This window comes from Spea bombifrons, chromosome 1 (genome assembly GCF_027358695.1).
Source record: "Spea bombifrons isolate aSpeBom1 chromosome 1, aSpeBom1.2.pri, whole genome shotgun sequence".
In the NCBI taxonomy this organism is placed as follows: domain Eukaryota; kingdom Metazoa; phylum Chordata; class Amphibia; order Anura; family Pelobatidae; genus Spea; species Spea bombifrons.
Window position 1 is genome coordinate 135,352,245 of NC_071087.1, and position 22,480 is coordinate 135,374,724.

At 39.2% G+C, this 22,480-nt stretch overlaps 1 protein-coding gene across 1 annotated transcript in view; it reads right to left on the bottom strand.

Moving 5' to 3' along the window:
• MAN2A1 (mannosidase alpha class 2A member 1) overlaps positions 1 to 18,751 on the bottom strand; it is a 56,101-nt gene extending 37,350 nt beyond the window's left edge. The window contains exons 1-4 of the mRNA XM_053474365.1: positions 18,280 to 18,751; positions 10,831 to 11,091; positions 7,956 to 8,100; positions 3,937 to 4,108 (exon numbers count right to left, since the gene is read on the bottom strand). Coding sequence (XP_053330340.1) covers positions 3,937 to 4,108; positions 7,956 to 8,100; positions 10,831 to 11,091; positions 18,280 to 18,414 — 713 coding nt within the window. The 5' untranslated portion in view covers positions 18,415 to 18,751. The remainder of the gene's footprint in view (positions 1 to 3,936; positions 4,109 to 7,955; positions 8,101 to 10,830; positions 11,092 to 18,279) is intronic.
• Between the last annotated feature and the right edge of the window lie 3,729 nt (positions 18,752 to 22,480).

Sequence of the window (22,480 nt, forward strand, 5' to 3'; positions counted from 1 at the left end):
TAAATAACTTTTCCACAAGGGAATTGCTTGTTGCATAATTTTCTTTAACAAATAAATGGTACGAGTTTCCCTTCATGCAAGTTAGCTTTTATATATTACCACGTTATGGTTCAAGAACTTATAACCTTCGCTTTTCATTTGTAAACATGCATACTTATCTGATATATTGATTAGAACTAATGAACATTTTATTACATTTTTTTTCTGCCATGGTTACATTTGCTGTCAAACGGGGACGCAACAAGAGAGATTTTTTAGTGTATTTTGCATTAGTGATTATTTGTTTTGTTCAGCAACAGAAATCTCAGCTGATTTTTTTCGTTATTGCCCGTTTAATGCAACACATTTCATAATACTAACCCCTCTGTGCTGTCCATGTTCAGCGCACAGAATAATAGTCTATATACTGTATCATTGCTTGACGTTTACCTGTGTTTTTGGATTGTTTAATTATTAACTTTAGATAAATATTTGTTTTTGTTGGGTCATACAGCTTGGTAAATGATTAAATTATTTGCCTAGGAAAGCATCCCATATTACCCACTAAATTATTTACACTGAGTAAAGCAAAAAACAGAAGACATAACAGATGCTCAGACACATTTCAAAATATATTCTGCATTTATCATTGAGCCATTTCCCACAAAGTAATTTCTCACAGATGGCGAAGGTCAAAACAAAACAGAATGTGAAATGTTCCTATGCATCCTTACTCCACATAGCCATGCAAAGGGGAAAAAAGCCTAAAATATAACACCAACGCTTAACAGTATTATGTCTCAGACAGCAGACTAAAACAAATCCTCTGCCAAATTCTGTTGACTATTTCAGTAGAACTCCCAAGTGAAATCATTAGGGTCAGCTCACTGGAATCCATTCACAATCCTTTGATCTCCGAAGAGTGCTATACAGATTTAGGGCTGTAGCCCAGGAGTAGCAGATTGAAGAATTATTATTTTCTACCCAAGAAGGAGCAGAGAGTAACAGATACAGAGACACTATTAATCTGCAGGTAACCAATGAGGTTCAGTGAAGGAATCGTGGATACATGGTAAAACATTCCCTTAGAAATATATTAAGTTTAGATGGCGGGGGGGGGATAAATCTTTTTTTTTTTTTAAATCACATTTTTTATTTAAATCAGATATAAATGCTAAATAATGTCAAATTTTAACATTTTCTATATGAGCAAAGAAGCATCCATTACACAGCAGGTTTTCCTCCCTTTTTACCTCCTCTCTCATAAAGCATAAACCTTTCGATCCCCACCCGGCAAAAGGTGACAGTCACCTCCCCTCTGTAATGTGATGCTTCAACCAAAGTTCTCTGCATGCATTTCCTTCTCATTTTATGTGCACTTTGATACACCGTACGTGTATCCTATAGCTATTCATATAATATGTGTACTCTTAATTCTTTCCCTTCCTTCTTGTATTGTCACCTGATTCTGACTACATTTTAGGACTGCTGTTCTCCTCAACATTTGATATCCAGCAGAAGTCCTTAAGAATTTATTCTTTTGACCAACATCCATTATTTCAAGACATCCCCAATCTACCTATATATTGTGCCTGTTAATAAAGGACTAAAATCCAGTCCTATGTTTAGTGGCGTTTCAGTTCAGGACAGAATGTACAAAATTGGGATTGCATGGCATTGACAACCATCTAGTCAAAATAGGCAGGTTTAGTCCAGAATGCCTTCTGCGGTTTTTCTACTATTCTATGTATTAGCCTGTTTAGTTTATTTAGCTTTTTACAATTATAGTCAACATTTTGCATTTTATACTCCTTACCTTATAATGGAAGTGCTGAAAATCAAATCATTTAACGTATGATGGATATCAAAGAATCCTGCTATTTTATATTCATTTTCAATAGACTGGGGGGGTTTATGTTTCTACTGAGAGGGGCTGGAGATATTTGAAAACACTTTAAAATGCTTTTTCTCAAGATCTGCATTGCTCTTAATCAAGAGAGACCTACTGTGTGACCAGAGGTCCTCATGGGGTTTTATAGACCCCTGGATCCCTTTTAAAGGTGAGGATGTCAATAAATCTCTTAAGATATATATTAATTTTCAATTACTTTTAAATTAAACATATCCACAACAAGCCCTCTTCACGCTCACAGCCACTGATGCAGAAGACAATGCTAAATACATAAACCTTTAAAGAAGAATATTTAGTTTCAATGACGACCTACCACCACGGTACTTGCAGCTATGAGAAGTATAACCTGCAAAATTAGTAATTTATAGTTATGATTCATAACGAAGACTGGGGGTGAGATCTTGAGAATCCAGATATTATGTTACCAAATTACCAAAAATAAAACTTCCACTTGAAACCATATTCTAGGTTTAAAACCATTCTAGTCCACATGAACCTGAATCAATAAAATAACACAACTTTCAATTACAAACCATTTATAAAACTGCATCAAGAAACATAATGTGCAAGCAGAACTAAATAACAGCTTATGATTTTAAGGAAAACATTGTACAGAAAGAGAACAAAGTTTTTATCTACAATAAAACATCAAAATAAGACAACAGTTTTTTTGCAAAATACCACCCCCAAACAGGAATAAGGAAAATTACATATTTAAGCCTGACAACCAAATATTATCGGTGAGCAACTGTGTTACACTCTGGTTAAAAAAAACAACAAAAATAACAAAGCTTGTAAAATATGAACACACACAATGTTAAGGTTACAAACAAGTAGGCATACAGTGATGTCAAATTAAAAGGCTCTGTAGAGCAATTGGAATTTGTAATTGGGGGTTAAATAAAAGCAATACTTGATTCATAACTTTTGAAAACTTTTATACAATGAAAATGGAATCAACTACCGTATTTGCTCGATTACAAGACAAGGTTTTTTCCGAGCAAATGCTCTGAAAAATGTCCCTCGTCTTATATTCTAGGTCATCTTTAATCAGGCCTCAAATACACTAAGACTAAGACCCAGATCCCCCCGCAGCGCTGCAGGGGACCCGGAGCCGCCTCTCTGGCAGCCGGTGGAGGTCCGTGGGATGCATGACGGAGTGCCGACATCACATTACCCTTCGGTGCTGCACCATAGAAGTGCCGGCAGAAGCGGAGGCTGTCCGTGCACATTGTGCAGCCGGTGAATGTGCGCATCCCGCAGACGTTCTATGGTGGAGCACCGGAAGGTCATGTAATACCGGCGCTCAGTTATACAAGCTCCGGTGGAAGTACTGGCCAGCAAAAGCGGAGGTCTGCACCACACAGACCTCCAACGGCTGCCGCAATAGACACCAGGAAGTCTGAAGCACAGGGGACAAGTGAAGTTAAGTGGCATGGGGGGGGCTTCAATGGTTTTCTGGAGGCAGAGTGTCATATAGGGGGTTAAAATGCATGGCAGGGTGGCAAATAGGGGGTTAAAATGCATGTCTGGTGGGCACAGTGGCATATAAGGCATATCTGGGGGAATATGTGCATAACTGGGGCAGAGTGGCAAATAAAAACAAACATTTTCAATCATAGTTTTTCTTAAATATGAAAAAATTGTTTACACGTGAATCAATATTTATTAGTAAAACTTTTTTCCTATAGGGTAGTCTTATATTCAGGGTTTTTCTTTTTTCCTAAATTACCGTATTTATCGGGGTATAACACACTTTCAGAACTAAAATAAGAAGCTGAAACCTTACCGGCGTGTTAATATGCTGATAAATCCTAGAGCTGCACAATTTGCAGCCGCGTCTCCCTCACTTCCGGTCCGGGCAGGGGTGTGTGTTATGTGCCGATAAATATGGTAATATTCAAATTTGGGGAGGGGTCGTCTTATAATCAGGGTCATCTTATAATTGAGCAAACATGGTATTTAACAAACTGCCTGATTTCTGCAATTCCACAATATTAATAGACACTAAAAGGCACACTCTTCCATCAACATAAAACGCTTACCTCTTTACTGCGTCTTTTTTCTGGTTATCGATACCATCCCACCATTTGGAAAAATATGAGATCTCAGACCAAACAAACTTCATTTCTTTATGTTCCTGGAGCTTTACAACCATGTTATTAAGAATATGTTGTGTTTGGTCTCGAAAATAGTCATCAAATGTTTTCACCCAACCTATGGAAGAAATAAAACCATGAGCTTGGAAGTTCTCAAGCAATTAAAATCAACTTGAATCAAACTGGATAATTATATTTTGACTATGATTGAAAACTGCATGTGGCTAAAAAGGCAAGATTTCCTTCTGCTTGTTTATATCCAGCTCAACTCATGCAAGCCTCGGAAACCAGCGGCATTGCTCTGGCTTGCCTAGTACTCGGCAACAGCCGGTACTACCACTGCTAGCGCTAAGTTGGATGTCAAGAATTTTAACAAGCAGTTTGTGACGGAACCATCTATCACTGGGGCCACTGGAGAGGCCTGAGAGCCAGCCTCCTCCCTGTTGACTATGGGCCCTGGCTTTGTAAAGACTTCTGTGGCTACCCCCAGCAGTATATCATCCCATCACTTGCGGAGGAGATTATCTCCGGCAGACGGCCAGGATATGCAACCAGAGAGTGACGAGCCATTGTTTCAGTTTAATGTCAGACTCTTCTCCCCCACCCCATGGTGTACTAATATGTTGTATAAGTCAGCCCCCCGCACCCCCCAGGTCCACCACAACAGACATTTACCCCAGTCAAACCTTGGAACTGATTTTGGCCAGTGATAGATGGTGGAGGTTGGGACCCTGTTGTACTGTTAATTCATTTACTGACCCTGTTGTCTATGAGTGGCAGATTAAGGGGCGGTTTGTATCCCAATCTCCAGTGACTGGGAAACCGTGGAAAGAGTGTGTTGCCCCAGGCTAAGGGATCACAAGTCAGAGGAGGTAGTCGGTCGGACTATCCAGCTCCGTGACACGCTTTAAGATGTTAATTTTCATTTCAAGGCTATTCTCAGGCTGATATGCCAGTTAAAGGTTTGACTATTTTAATTAATTAGTAATCTGCTCAATCATGATTAACACTAGGTAAAATCGGTTTCATTACAGCAATTTCCCACTAGCCAATTGCTTCAACTTTACAATGGAAAGATTCATTGAGAGGATCAGACTTCTTTTCAAGGCATTGACAGCACATCACTACAGTAGACGATACTTTTGATCTTTGTAACATTTCTACAGCAACAGGTCAAACACGAAACAATTTACAATTATCTGTTCTTCTGGTTTAACCAGTTTGGTAACACACATTCACGCAAACTTAAAGCTGTCCTAAGAAGTTTATCAGGATATGTGATTAAACACATTGCACAACATGATTTTGTAATAGACAAATCTAAAAATTATTAAAAAAACAGCCAAAATGTGTGTGTCAGAGAGGACATATGAAGCCCTATAGACAATAAAAATTGTGTTAACAAGGACAACATATTAGAAAGAAAACAGTGCCAAGCCAGTTTGTGTATTTTAGCTCACTATACAAACACTACACTTATGACTGTTTACATTAGGAGGTATAGTCTTGAAACTGAAAAACCAGGGAGACGCTTTATATAAAAAATTCACTCCCTCAATGTATTCACGCCAATAAAAAATAAACAAACACACAAACTTAGGCTTTTGTATAGATATGCATTATGATGGTAGGCATAAGGGCACAAGGCTAATGATTTGTAATGACAAGCCAATGAATAGCTACTAAACCCTATAACTAAAGCGTGACTAAATAGTGTCTAGAGAAGAGTACACAATAATGGTGCTGTATTCACTTTAGTTTCACTTTACAATAAATATCAAATAAAAGTGAATTTGCTTGATTTCACCAGGTTATTCGGTAGCCTTTTACATTTGAATTAAAAAAGGAATCTAAATTATTCATGTAAATTACACTGTGAGCCTTTGGTGTTCTAATGTATTGAAGCTGAACCCAACAGAAAGTAATATCTCTAAGACATTTACAAGAATTAAACTAATTAGAACACAGTGGAATAATGCTTTTGTCTAATTCAAATGAACTGTTCAAAAATATATTCTCTGCACAATGAGCAAAATCAATAGAAAGACGAAAATAAAAACTGAAGTAGTCAACCTAAAGACAAAAGAAAAGAAAAAAATCAGCAAAACAGCAATGCACGTAAAAGATGTCACGTAAAAGATGTTTGTCCCACCTGGTTAGACATTCTCTACACCTGTTGTACCTCAAACCTTACTTGGCCTTTTCTTATGCTGCAACAATAGTGCTTCAAGCAAAATTCAACAGATTGTTCTATTAAAATGTTTTGTAGTCCTATTAAAAAACCATGGCTTTCTCACCAAATATAAATTTGACATTAACCAACAGTACGCAAAATTCTGCATGTATAATATGCTATTGGAGAAAAATTAAATAAAACCCCTTTTCTCTTCAATGCTAGACTTTATTACAGTTTACAGTACTTTATTTAGTGCTAAATGAAACTATATTCTCATAGGACTTTACCGTGAACGAGTCATTCTATAATTTATTCTAATTCTGCATAATAAGTAGTCAGTGTGTTACATATTACATTAACTTAAAATTATAACCGTTTAACATAATATCTTCAAATGCATTTTTTAGTGCGATTTTAGTAATATAAAATTTTGGCAGGAGCTACTCTTAATTATGGTTCTATCTTTCAGCTAGGACATGGTGGTCCCTAATGCTAGAAGCTGAGAAACACTGGGCCAAAGAATGTCATACCATATTTTTGTTCACTAAGTCAATATTTCAAAGATGACTCCAGCATGGTTTTTGTATTAAATGCATATGGAAGTGCATTGTGCATGGACTCCCAACGCGCTTTACTGCAGGCAAATCATTACGTGCATTCTTCAGTTAGGAGTTAGGAAAAGAGACGCGTCTTATTCTTCTCCCCTGGTTGCGTGTACTGAAACCAAGAAGCATACACTCCCGATTACAAGCATTGCCACTGAAATCAGAGGGGCAGCCACTATGTCTGCGGATTACATACCTCCCAACATTTCAAAATGTGAAAGAGGGACACTGCCCTTACGCACACACACATATACACGTACAATGCCCTTACACACACACACATATACATGTACACTGCCCACACACACACATATATACACGCACACTGCCCTTCAGACCTCGCTTTACTGCTCCATCTTCACTACGCGCCGGCTATTGCTGTAGAGCGCAGGGATGATGTCATATGTGATTAGTGAGCAGTAAATGCTCCCTAATGTTGAACTAACTAGAGGGAGATCGTGATCTCCCAACTAGTCTGCAGGCTGCAGCTGCTGATCGGGCGTCTGTACCGATCTCGCCTCACCCTTCCTCTGCCCCTGCAAATCGGGGCAGAGGAAAGGATAGGTGGGACAGCGACCGAAAATTGGGACTGTCCCGCCTAAATCGGGACAGTTGGGGGGCGTGGGATTACAGTAACAGAACTACGGAGCACGTGCAGGAAGTGTACTTCCTGGTTTCACAAGAGGCAACAGGGAGAGAAAGGCGAGACAGAAGTCTAATTTTTTAAATCAAATAACTCCACCAATTTGCAGTCAGTGAAATGCACTGGAGCCCATACAAACATAACTCCAACATGCATTAAGTATCTTACAAACTAGATACAAATCAACTTTGCAAAAAACATACAACATGACTGCAGTAACTATTAACTTATTTACAAATTACACTAATACGGTAATACTAAATCAAGCAAGCATTTGTACACACAATATTTGGTATCTATTTTATGCATATTTTACTGCAAATTTAATGGATAGTGTGCAGTTCACATATTTTATCAATTTCAGAATACCTCAAAGTGGTATGCAATCCCAAATGCCACAAGTATTTGCTTAGATATAACCTATGTTTGTATTGAATTACCTTACCAATCAGGTCTGGGGTGTGACCCTGGAGGACTAGAATTTAACTGCCAAGTTTAAGATGTAAGGGCCAAGTGCTGTAGGTCATTAAACAACATTTACCTGGGTCATTATGGGAGTGTGGCACAACAAAAACTTGAAGTTTTTCATTATCCCATTCATGTTCGTCATACGTTATGTCAAAACCTTGCTTCCAAACACCACCATCTGGATTATCAAATGGAAGTATATCATATACATCCAGCATCTAGAAACAAAATAAAACTAAAGTTAGGCTTAATATTTCTTACTGCACTGAGAACATGCAATAAAAGGAAAATTACTGGCTCATTCGGATTTTTACCACCAGACGTACAGTAGACACGTTAATTATAACGACAACAGCAGAAGACACACAATGTCAAAGTATTACGTTTTAATGTGTATAGCAGCTAGCTCAGTGTGGACATACTACCGAATTGCTGTGAAATGATATATATAATACTAGACACACACACATACACCCCTTGAATTAAGTGGAGCTGTGCTGGGATCACAAAACAAAGGGCTGTGTTTATAAAGTGCTAGTCTGAGGCCAAGTCCTCAATATGATAAATCACTAGGGAAACAATAGATTTCTGCACCTATTTAGAAAGTCCTTTAATGAGGCCACCCCCCCCCCCCGAGTGTGTTGCATTTCAGTGCTAAGCTCCAAAACATAGTCAAATCAACGTTCCTTTTATTAGCTTTTTTTATTAAATCGGCACCATGCAAAGAGAGCAAATGACCATAGTGAAATATGTTCTCTGTTTATCAAAGATATATACCTGTCCCGACTGGTAATTCTTTAAATATGAAAGATTTATTGCTTGGAATAATTTATATATACCATGTAACATTTTAACCTGCTGCACAGATAAACCCAAAACAAAAATATTTTGGTTATTTTTGTGGAAAATATGCAGATTATCAGTTTTAAAAAAGACGTTATTTTTATTTCTCCCATTTGTTTTTGTTTGAAACTATCAAAAACTTGCATGTCCTAAAAACAGTATATACTTTTTTGTGTGAGGAAGAAAGGAAAAATAATGAAGTTGTAAAAATTAAGGTATATAAAATTTTTCTAATAATCATTTTTCCTGCTAGTCTCATCTAATGATACTTACCGTAACACCCCTGACCTGATGTTGGTTCCTGTATTTCATATTTATTTTAGTGCTTCTCCATAAAAATTGACCTCTAAAACAGAAAAGCCTCTGCAACCTCAACAGTGCAAACAGCTAGCTAGCAGAATTATCAGAAAAAAGGTGCTTTAAGTTTGTTTGCACAGTACACAATTTATGACAAAATATGACCTCAAATACATGAGTGAATTACTACATTTCAGAATAATCTGCACAGTGGTGTACACAGTCAACACATTCATTTCCTTCTTAGTCAATGTAATTAAAATTATTTTACTTAAAAAGGTAGGACAGTGTTTTATAAGTTACACAAATGGTGACATATTTAAGAAGAACTGAAGATGTGGGAGGTTCACCAGGGCTTACAATATAAATACTTAAGAACCAGGCTGTTTTTTTTTTCTTTTAGCACTCTTTGTTTTAGATTTTTTGCGCTGCTTGTGTTTTGTTGTAATTTTTTTCTCCCTCATTTACTGTACCCACACAAGTTTTTTTTCCAGGACAAGAAGGGCTTTTTTAGATACCATTATTTTGATCATATCATCTACTAATTTAAAGAAATTAAATGGGACTTTTCTGATATTTATTTGAAAAATCCTTTACTCGTCAACAAAAGCTAATGAAACAAAACCTGCTGAATAGATTCTAATATATTTCCAACATTTAGAAATACTCTGTTTTTATGGGGGGTTTTTTGCAAGTTACAGGGCAATAAGTATAAGTAACGTTTTGCAATTTCAAAACTGTTTTTTTTTCTCAAATCTTTTAATCATGTCCCTATATCCTATTTGGGACATCTTTGAAGCCAGTTACTTCAATTTACTCCCATCAAACCATATATTTTTGAAACTAAGCAAACCCAGAGTATTTCAAATGCTGGTTTTTTAACACTTCCCATTCACTAATTTAATTACCAGCCTTTGGCAAAACTTTATTTTGTGGGGGAGGTTTCACACAAATTGTTCTTGAGGAATTTACTTACAGCTCCTGGTATATGTCACTGTCAAACAACAGGCCAATATGTGTTCGGCAACACCTCACAAGTACAGTGATACCACACATGCATTGGTTTGTCGGGTTGTTTGGGTGCTAAAAGGCCATATTTGGTAGGTGCGCACTTTTAAAAAAAATATATATTATATTTTGACATCTGGTCAGTCTGCACCTGTGTCCTATTGAACCTGGCCAATTCACTTTACCCCATCAAACTATACATTTTTTTTTTTTTAAACTAGACACCCCATGGTTTTTCAAATGACCTTTCCTTTTGTTTTTTTTGGGTTTTTTTACATTTTATTGGAAATGGATGGTTCCCCTGATGGTGAAATTTGTATTTCTTTATTTTTTTTCACATTTTTGTTTATTTTTATATTTTAATAATTAGAAAGCTGGGCTCCCTTGACTCCCATGGTTGCAGTACCTGTATTCAGTCTGCAGGAGGGTCTCAAATTTCATGGGGGTCTAGAGAGGCAAAATCAGTCGCTATGACTCTTCTGGTCGCTCTCTGGAGGGACTACAGTGTGTTTTGGGGGTGGGTTTTCAGTGCCACTGAATGCCTCAATAGATTTGTCATATCCTCTGAATACAGGTACTGTAAGAAGTGCTGCGTAAATTGTTGGAACTATATAAATAAAATATAATAATAATGAGGAAGAGGCATTGGCTAGAATTATTATATTATTAGTATAGAATTTACACTTTAACTTAAACAATTCTACCTTCCACGCTTTTAACTTTACCTGTTAATAAACCTTGTCCCTTACAGTTTTAAAATGGCAAAGGAGCACACATATGACTAACAGCATATGACTTACCTGGACATTTGATTTTTGGCTACCACTTGCAGAAGCAAACTGACAGTCCTCGTTACTAATTGGAAGGAGGGCAGGGGCCGATGGTAAAAGGCGAGAGAATGACCCACTACTGGCGTTCATGGCTTCTGGGTTCTTCTGGCCATCTTTTACAGATTCACTAAGGTTTATTACCGTTTCTCTTATATTAGTAATGATCTCATTATTTTCTGCTAAAAGACGTTCTAGATGATCAATTTTTTCTTGTAACATTGAGAGCTGACCCTAAGAGGGAAAAAAATGGAGACATTCAAACAACTTGACATTTTTACAGATTTCACAATGTTCCAGTAAGTACAAAAACAATTTGAATGGATCTGCCAATTGAGATCAATATTTGAATTGAATAAATACATTTAGTGGAGAAACACAAGTAAATCACGATGCAAATTGCTGCTGCTGTATAAACTGTGATGAGGATTATAAGGATAATGATATCAATTCTACTAGTAATGAAACTATTTCGTGTGAAAATGGATAGGGTTTTTCCAAGCCAGAAGCTACACTGGGGAAAAAGGCACAAATTACTTCAACGTACTTTACAGAGGAGGTGGTAGATAAATGGGATAGCCTTCCATCAGAAGTTATAGAGGCTAATGCTGTGAGGGAATTTAAAAGTGTATGGGATAGGAGTAAAGCTATCCTAAATCTAAGAAAAGGCCAAAGATTGATTGAGGTTAGTTTTTACATCAGGAAAAACAAGCAGACTGGACTGAATGATCTGCCGTTAAATTCTGTTTCTATATTTTTAAACATCTCTTGAATGGAATTGGTACTTTGTTAAGTGTACATTTATTATTCACACCCTCATCTCAAAACACTCCATCATGACTAAGGATCAGCTGGGAGTGCAAGTATCTTGAATAATAAAAAGATAAAAACTGGTATGACTTAAAGATGTGAGTGTATACATATGAAGATATGAAAAGTTTAAAGGTGGTTGAAGCCACATTTACCAAAGTACATCCACCATACCAATGCAGTTGAATAAAAAATTTAGACTGCAACAATTATTCTACATCATTTAAATAAATATTTTAGATTATGGGGGGTTTTTTTATAATCACAATGATTTAATTAAATTAACATCTAAGGGTACAAAGGGCAAGTTGGTTTCTGGGATAAGATATTAGCATGAAAGATGTTAGAGAAGAGGATACTCACCCGACAATAACTGTTCAATAACTGTTTAAAGTATCTTATTTTAATGCTAAATGAGTAAATACGGAAATTGTCTTGACAACTACAAGTCAACCACAGCAAGGTTATCTACACCTTGCTGCTAGCAAATTTTTCAGCAGCCAGAAAAAAAAAAAGTTTCCTCCGAGATCAATAGCTACATGACATTTAAGGAGAAATGCCAGTAGGCCACTGCGCGGGCCTTACTGTGCAGTCAACACAAAAACATTGTCTTTCAGCGTCCGTTAAGGCATAATAAAAGAACAGCCATTTAACTTAGCAGTCTTCAAGTTCTCCCATTTCCTGTGATTCCAGATAGTGTGGAACACACGCTGTATAGTGGCTAAAACCTTTCCGATGAAGTTCACTCCAGTACTGAGTCACAAGTTAATTTTCATTTTTCAGGATGAATAAACCCTTTGACACCACGAGGGAGCAGGGTATAAGTATTTACTGATTTATATGACAGCGTCATATTCTGCTTCTACCAGGCAGCACAAATAGATTACAATTTTAAATTAAAATTGTAATAACTTTTTTTTTGTAAAAAAGTTTCTAAAGTCCCAAGTACGATAGTATGTTTCATAAATATATTTCAAATGAATCACCATGAGCGTAAAGACAAAGAAATCCAAAAAAAAGCTTGCCAGGGCTACCAATGTGAATCTGGCTCTCTATGCTTTTCCACAGGGGCGCTGCGAAGCCTCACGGCACTTGCTTCACTGCACCCCCGCAGGAAATCATAGGGTGCCGGATTCACGATGGCAGACAAGCAGCAGTGTGGCAATTCTCCACGGGGTGAGTAGGGAGGCAGAGGGAGTAGTGTATGTGAGTCTGTATACTGTAGTATCAGTATGCATTTATATAGTGCTAGAGCCAGTGTGTGTGTGTGTGTGTGTGTGTGTGTGTGTGTGTGTGTGTGTACACACACACACTCTAGTGTCTGTGTGCATATGTATAGTGCTAGAGCCAGAGTATACTGTATATACTGTAGTGTCAGTGTGTATATGTACAGAGCTAGAGTTGTGTGTGTTACATAGTGTGTGCATGTGTGTGGTGTTAGTGTGTATGGTGTTTTGAATGTCACAGTCAGTGCATGTCAGCATGTAGTGTTAGCATGTTTAAGTACATGAGTGTATGATGTTACATGTACTTTCCTCAATCTATAAAGGATAAGGTGTTCATCTACAGAGCAGATTAAAACACTGGGGATTTCATTCATTGTTTCATCCATGTGTGGTTGTAAATATTAGAGGTCTTGCTAGCCATTTGGTTTGGTTTCAGGGTGATCTAGCTTCAGGTCTCATCTTTATTAGATATTAGTGGCAGCAGCTTCAACACAGAGCTGAGAAAAGTATAAATTAGTCATTGTTCTTATTTGAAAAAAGTCAACATTTTAGTAGTGGTTCTGTGGAAAGTTTTCCAATAGCTTCCACAGAAGGATTGATAAAGACATAAGAAAGATCTCTAGCCAGAATGTTGAACACAGAAAAAAAAATGGTGGGGGGGAGCGCCAAATACAACTCAATGTTTTACTCTTTCATTTTATTAAAAATAATTGACAGGTATGCAAACACACACAGAGGAATACCGTTTAAACATGCAAGTTTAAGTCTTTGTGGGGTAAAACACCCTTTTTAATTGGTTATCTGCGTTACTCTACTAAGTGGTGCAGCACGGAAGAAAGGTGTGTTTTATGTTGTATTACCCCTAATAAAAATCCTTTAACTGCAGACCATATGGTAATATGAAAATAAAATCATAATTGGGGGAAGAAAATAAAGATGGCTCCTAAATGTTTTGGCTGGCTTCTAGGTCCAAACCAAATCTGTTGACGCCTATATTAGACAAAGATAAATGATGAAATGTATAGAATGAAACAGCTATTCAAATCTATGCAGAGCATTGCAGAAGGATGCACGGGTATTGGGGAGATATCAATGTCTGTCAGAAAGAATGACTGATTGGCTTTAATCACCCATACCACACAAATGAATGTATCTTACATGGTAGAGCTGGGAGCATTCATTTCAGAAACAAGTATAGGAAGCAGGGCTAAAACTCAGAAAATAATTATAAAAATAAGTTGGTCAACAGGTAAATGACTGCGTAGACTTATCTTAAGTCATGTAGTTCTCCATAACAGCTGGTCACCATATATCTAAGTTCAAGTAAAACTTACAAAAATTTTAAGTTGTGTTCCAATTCTTTGGTATTTTTGCAAGGGGGTGCCCCCTTTTCCCTAAGCGATTTCAAGCAAAGATAGCACAGGTAGGAAGACCATTGTTTAACTAATCCCATCAATAGGATTGCTGCCAGGGGAATTAACGGTTGGGTTGTATCCATGTATCTGTTTATCTATGTTAATGCAATTCTGTGGATATAGGAGGCTATGTGTTTCACAATATTAAAATGTTCATTCTAGCTGTACTCAATTGAAGGTAGTTGTGTCTACTTATTGGGTACACATCGCAGGGTTCGAAGGTGGGCATGCTGACTGGCGCTGGAAGCGATTGTGGGGACAACAGAAGGATACATCTGGGTGATCTCTGGGAGTGACTGCAATTCTCTTGGTGAACCCCTTACATTATTGATGTGAGAAATAGGGAACGTTAGGTGGTTGTAATATCTAAATGACGTAGGAAGGCCACATCAATTCTTGTGGACTGCACTAGGATCATGCAGGTACACTATAAGACCAAAAGTATGTGGACACCTGACCATCGCACATTTGTGAACTTGTTTGACATCTCATTCCAAAACCAGGGGCATTAATATGGAGTTGCCCCCGCTCCCACTCTTCTGTTAAGGCTTTCCACAAGATCTTGGAGTGTGTCTGTGGGAATTTGTGCCCATTCTGGCATTAGTGTGGTCAGGCACTGATGCTGGACAAGAAGGTCTGGCTCTGAATCTGTGTTCAATGGGATTAATGTCAGGGCTCTGTGCAGGCCAATTGAATTCCTCCAGAGTCATCAAACCATGTCTTTATAATGGGCCTTGGTTTGTGCATGAGGGCAACAGGAAAGGGCCCTAGTCAAACCGGTGCCACAAGAAGGAAGCATACAATTATCTAAAATGTCTTTGTATGCTGTAGCATTACCCTTCACTGGAAGTAAGGAGTCTAGCCCAAACCCTCAATTCTCCCCTCATGTAATTACTACTGTAAGTTTATTCGCAACAAAATCATATTGTTTGCAACAAGAAGGTTTCCAGACTCATCAGTTCCACAAATGCAAATACATCCATATCCTAAAGTTAGATTCCTCCTTGTCTCATTGGCTCTTTTCCTTCCCTCTCCATTGATCTATTCTCAATTGCTTACCCTTTTTTATCTTTTGGCATCACAGAGCGAAACGAGCGTGATTTGTTAGTGACCTCTGAAGACGCAAAAAGCATCAGTTTTATTTTAACAATAGATTTGATGATTTCATATATGTATTAAGTATGAATTAAATTCTGAAGTCATTATTACTCTGTTCTATCATATCACTGAAGTGCCAGTATATTATTATCATTATCTCTCCTCCACCAAAGTTTACAGTAGGTACAATGCATTCTGGTAGGTAGCGCACAATGCATTCTCCTGGTATCTGCCAAACCCAGATTCTTCCAATGAATCACCACTTTGGAAAACACGTATCCACTGCTCCAGATTTCTGGGGTGGTGTGTTTTTCACCACTCCAGTCGATGCTTGGCATTGCACATAGTGATCTTCAGGTTATGTGCCGCAGCTTGGTCACGCTACCAAATATACACATACAGTTCTTTTGCCGATATCGCTTGCAGAGGCAATTTAGATGCTGGAGAAGACTGGGGATTTTTACACGCTACATGCTTGGGTACCTGGCGGCCACTTCACAATAATAGCACTTACAGTCGACCGGTGCCAAATCTAGCAGGGCAGAAAAACCAAAGGTTTCTGGCAAACATGGCATCCTATGACAATGTCATGTTTCAAGTCACTGAGTTCTTCAGTATGACCCATTCTACTACCAATGTTTGTCTATGGAGATGGCATGACTATGTACTTCATTTTCTACACCTGTAAGTAATGGATGTGGCTAAAAAAAACCCAAAATGAAATAATTAGGAGGGGAGTCCACATATGTGGTCACATAATGTGTGTGTACAGCATTAACATTACAGATGTGCAGTCACTGTAGCCTTTAAAGCCCACATTATGTAACCACTGAATTGCAAACAGATAAAGATAATATCTTTATGGTATACATATAAGGGGTTTTGGTAATTTGTATATGTTAACACATGTCTTTGGTGTCAACAACTGTAAGATGTAGGATTTGGGAAATATAAGATTCATTTCAAAATTTGACTTTTGCACAAGTGTTTTTCAGAAGAGCACATGGCAACCTATCTATCTAGATTGATTATTTACCAACACTACAGGGTATGTGATAATATGTCTGGCCATCAGAAGAACAAGGACTCAATACAATAACAAAGTAAAAACTCTTTGGCAATGGCAAGATCTTCTAAGGATCAGCCTCCATTTATAAACAATAGTGATCAAATTATAATGATTTAACAGTACTTGTTGACAAAGTGGTAAGAGGGTTGGATAACTACCGATCAACACAATGAAAGAATACAATGTATTTTTTCAAAACCTCCAGACAATGAGATGAAACATTTATCTTACCACCTATGCTTTAGGAACTTTCTCCTGAAAGAAAAGTTGTCAATTAACATATACTTAAAGGGACATTCCAGGCATCATATATCCTTTAATGCATGTAATAGCCGAGTGTACACTTGGAAATGCATGGAGGGATTCAGCAAAAATCTATACTAGCGTATACAAACACTGTATTCAGAACTGCCTGGACAAATCAAAACTTTATGCGACAGGGCCTTCTAATTCCTTCCTTGGGAGATAATCACCTGGTGTGGCCCTTCATAATATGGAGTTAGACAGCTAAAATGTCTGAAGCAACTGCAAATGCCCAGTTTACTGAATATAAAAAAGGTATGTTTTAAAGAACAGTACTAGTGTACTAAATGTATAATTGATAAATTACAGGCAAATTCTGGATTAAAGCCGACAAATTAAAGGGTGAAAGTGGAAACGTTAATAAAAAAAAAAGTAACGAGTATTATTCTAATTTGACTTTTACGTAATTATAGCGATTTTCTCAACTGTTAAGAATTTGAGCGCTGTCCAACAAAATACATTTATTTGACAGCTAGTCACCAGGGGACAGTTCTCCGCTGCTTAGAAAAATGTATTGGAAATACTTAATTCAAAAACTAGACAAGGGTTGTCACTTGCACTGTGAAAGCCCCCTAGTGCCCACATATTCACATAAAATATAGTTCTGCTCCAGTGGAAGTCAAAACTAATAAAAAAAAAAAGTTCAGTCAGCTTTCACTTCACGGCTATACCAAGCGTTCCATTACATTTCTTAGTGTGTGCCGTAGATATCTGCAATACAAGGCAGGTCATCCACCAAGATAGAAATAAATCCTACATCAAAAGAACTCATTATTTCCAATTGAAGAAACTGGGTAACATGAAACACAATTTCACTGCCCAGGCTGCTAGAACGATTCTCTAAATTGCAGTGCAGATGGAAAAAAAACACACACACTATGATTGTGTGCATCACATTTCATTCCGTTTGCCTGTCCTTGCACTCGATATTTAAAACTTTAAAATAAAAAAAAATAGCACAGCTTCATCTGCTCTTCCATATAACCTGGATAGCTGATAAGTAATCAGAGTGAGTAAGACAGCATGTGTCTATGAAAGATACAGAATAATGGAACCATTTGGGCCAGTACCAAGAAAGAAAAAAAAAGCACAGCTAGCCAATGTAAAGAGGTGGGCTACCAAGATAGCACAAAAGGCAGGAGAGCAGGTGTTACAACATAAGGGTAGAAAATAGCACAGAGTCAATGAAGCGCATTAGTATAAAGAAAGTGAAAGAAGCTTGCGGAAACTGTTTTTTTTTCTTCATATAAGGCACATGTGACAATAAAAGGCTAAAAATAATCTCTCACAAGGTATCTCAAAATGTAAGGGCCAGATGTGAGGTTACAGCTTAATAGACAATCATTCTTTAATTTTACAGAATCATTGGCAAGGAGAGAATGCATAGCGGTGCCTGGTTATTGCCATGCTGTAGAATGCATGCAAGTGACAGCTGGAATAGAACACACAGTGGTTCAGAGGGCATGGTTGGCATAAAAGCACCATGAGCAGCTGATCTCACCTTGGGGAACGCTCCATCTCGATGAGGGGCTTTGGGTTGGTCAAACTGCCCCCTGTCCAGCATCAGGTAGAGGGAGAAAATCACCACACAGAAGACAGCACTGCCTAGCACTGTGATCTGACGGCTGAGCTTCATGTTCCAGGAGAAGGGAGGCAGAGATAAATCCAAACGGCGAGGGCTTTATGTGCTGGGGTCAGGGCTTAGTCCAGAAGTCAAAACAGACGGGAAAGAGGTCCAGGTGTGTCACCCCCGCGGGCATATAAACGCGGGGGGTGTCACTGCTCCAAGGGGCAAAACCTGTGCAGTCACACAAACACCAACACGAGTGGCACAGGCAGAAGTCACACACACGGGGCAGCACCTGAGTAGCCAGTCATTCACAAGCTCAGGTGGCAAAGCCTCGACTCACACAGGGCGAAGCGGTAAACGTGAGCTCTCCATACACCTCTGGCACTGCTGTAACGGGGGCACAGTGTCTCACACAGCCGGGGTCACACACCGTCTCTTCGTTCAGCGGTTGTGTGGGGCCAGGCGCACACACTGTCACTTCGGAGACTGGTGCTGTGCCACTTCGGGCACTGTTACACACGGTGACACAATCGGTCTTCGGGCACTGTTACACACGGTGACACAATCGGTCTTCGGGCACTGGTTGTATGGAGCCGGGTGTGCATACAGGGTGACTTTACACACTGTTGCTGTGGGTCCAGGAGCGCACAGAGTCACATGCTCGGGCGCTGTGGGAAAGTCCACCGGTCAAACTCTGACAGGGCAAAGTTTTCCTCCACAAGGATACAGCACACAACGGAGCGACCCGGGGCTTACAGTCCGACGGAGACCAACCAAAACCAGAGAAGCTGGCGCTGGGGAGGACAGGCGGAAAGACCACTTCCCAAAACACCTAGAGGCGGGTACACACAGCTCTGCCTGGCCGGGACTTCCGCAGAGTGAACACAAGCTCCGTGTAGTAATAGCAGCCGACCTCGGAGAGTTAAACCGAGTACCGGTCACACGAAGCGCTAGCTGCTTCAGGGAGTAAAGCTTTAACCGTTGATATGTGGCAGTCAAGTCCTCGTCCCGCAGCCTCCACCTCAGCACGCCACCTCCTGCTGCCGCCGCCGTTCCACAACTCCGACCAGCGGCGGGCGAGTGAATGATGCGGGGCGTGGCTTGCTATTACATGGTGGGCGGGGTTACAGTGCTTGAATGGCGTGGCTACCCCGTGAGAGAGCTGCGTCGTGTTAGCTGGGTAAAGCGGCCCGAGGTGAGCGTTAATGACGTCGTATAACATTTCGCGTTCTCTGGCTCCGCCCCAGTGGAATTTTGGAGCTTGGATGATCCGTCCTCGGCCAGAAGCCAGCGCTTTACATGTCGCCGCCCTCCGTTGGCCATTACTCCGTGGGAGGAGCGCTCATTGAGAAGTGAGAGATATTTCTGAGAATAGAGAGGATGATCTGCCCCCAGCCGAGCTCTGCCGCTTCAGGCTGTCGTAAACCTACTTGTGGGTCTCTGCTCACTGGTTCACGTCATCTCCAGCTGTTAACTATTACTCCTATTATGCTCAGGCAACCACAGATCGTATAAAGCTGTTTTTTTATTAAACCAAGTTCTCTTGTCCTAATACTATAGTATTTACTCCAGGATAAATTGTTACACCCATCGGTAACAGTGATGGAGTCAGTGTACCCAAAGGATGGTTGAGCATGATAGGATTTGTTACGAACAACAGTTGATGTAGTAAAATGACGAGCGTGATGGGAGCTGTGGTTTACAGTACACGTGTTAGGGTTAGATGTTGATCGTGAATATATTTTATTTTAATGCCAGGGTGGTGAGATCTTATCTAGTACGGAAGGGACGAGCGTTTGTAATTAATTGTCAATTTGTAGCGAAATTCTGCGTTTTAAACCGAGGAACAAGTATAATGTAAATTTCACATTATTTAAAAAAAAGAATACACAAATACGTCATTAAATTTGAGGACCCCCAAATTCTTATCACTGGTTGCTAACATCTGCATCCTATCCTAATCCACAGCACGCTGCACCATTGGAATAGGTGAGACGGGAGGACCACGCAAGAACATGGCTTGGGTTCAGGTTCACGCGCAAACACAGACTGCTGGCAATTTTGACGGTTATGTATAAAGGTGACGCAGAAGCAGAAACTGGTAGAATTGAGATCTACCACAAGGTGGTCTGTGAATGGAAAAGACCAGTCCCACCAGAAAATGAAGTAATGGACCAGCTGAGGAGATCAGTGATCTGTCCTTTGAGCGTACATAGAGCCATTGCTCTACAGGGAGTCTGATCATCCAAGAGGGCTATGAGCTCCTTGTTAGGTGGTATAGGGACTGTCTCCTTCCTAGATTTACTTCCCAAGCCCAGAATACAACCCAACCCATTTTATGTGAGGGTCACTCTGATTACATCATCGACCAAGGCTTAAATTGTAAATATAATGTCTATTTTCCCATTAAAGGTAAAACCATTGTTACCATGAGTGTGAAGTTTAATATGGAGCTGACCTTGCCACGGCTGAACATAATAACCCTAATGTGGCTGCATTGATTCTTCATGTTGATTTGCTGTCTATTGTTATCCAACGTGCTGAAGCCTGCAAATGGAAAATAAAGAAGTAAAAGAAAATAAATTCAGCTCCATTCAGTAACAAAAGTAAGAAATGAAGATAAGTACTCATCGGAGGCAACTCTATGCCCTGATGTGCTGGCCATGAGCTCAAATCATCCTTTGACTTCCCGTGCATGATGATCAATCACTTGATTTCCATAGACAGCAGTGATTTCAATTATGCTTCTGAACTAAAACGTCAAGCCAAGAGTTCTACGTACATCATTTATCTCTGTTTGTTAGTCCAGACCTGACACAAAAAAAAAGAGGCCAAGTTTTAGACAAGCGGTAAAGTAGCATGATCGAGACCGGTCAGATCATACAGGACAGGTATGAGGTCATGAGAAGACAGACTCGGATGGAAATATACGATTTTAGAGGTTTGGGCGGCAATCAAAATGAGATGATTTGCTGAAATGCATGTTGAAGTGGCAATCACAGTAAGTCAGATGAACTTAATGGGTAACAGTAGAGCTCTAAAACAATGACTCCACATCCAAGCCCCAGTTTGTCATACTGCGTGTCCGGGGCAAGCAAACGTGCTGTGTATTGATCTCTTTTCTTTAATTGGAAAACAGGCTACATATTCTAAAAATATCTATTTAAAAACAGTTACCTTTGCCTGCTAGTAAAGCACGTAGTACAAAAAAGAACATGTTACATGGGATACTATAGCTTTTAATGAGAACAATAATTGTTAAAGATGCTGTTCCACCTACACACCAACACCTGCACTTTCGATAAGCAAAGTTTATCTGATTTATTAGATTAGATTAGATGGCTTAAAGGGGAATGCCTTTTTTATTATAAATATCGCATTAAAATGATTATTATTTAATATTGGGCAGTGTTCTAGTTTTTACATAATATAATGTTTTTAGACAGTTGGATAATGTCATGTGTATGTGTTATCCTGACTCCTTATCATACTGCCTTGCGGTGAACAATACAATGGGTGATTAAGACCAAGCAAGACACTGACACTGGCTAATTAAATTCTCTGCAAAAGTCTGCAGAAGAAAGGGTTTCATTGGACAAGCAGGAGTAATTTATTATTGCCAGAAACAGCACAGTGTGATTTGTGACACGTGGAAGAAGGGCTTTTATATAAGCATGAGATTTGAAGGGGCATTTTTTTCCTGTGACTAATTGCATTACATTACCTTTATGCTGTTACAACAGTCAGTAAGATAAACTAAAATCACAATCGATAACAGACTGGTACAAAAGGAGGAGAAGGCCCAGGGCCGGCCCTGCTATGGAGCAGTGTGGGGCAATTGCCCCAGGGGGCACCTTTAAAGAGGCGCACTTTGCCGCCCCAAGAAATTATTTTGGACGCCAGCAGCCAGCAGCAAGCTATTATTAGCCATTATTGCACCCTTCAACAGCGGACTGATAGTCTTGTGCTGTCTTATATCTTGCAAACAGGTGTCAGATGTGAGAGCTCTGGATGTCTCCTCTGTCTCTTGTACACCGGAGGGTGTGTTGTTTGACATCTCCAGACGTACGAAGACTGCTATTAAGCCTGTTTTCTATCCGTATTTTCCCCTACAACCCCAGTTGTGTCTGGT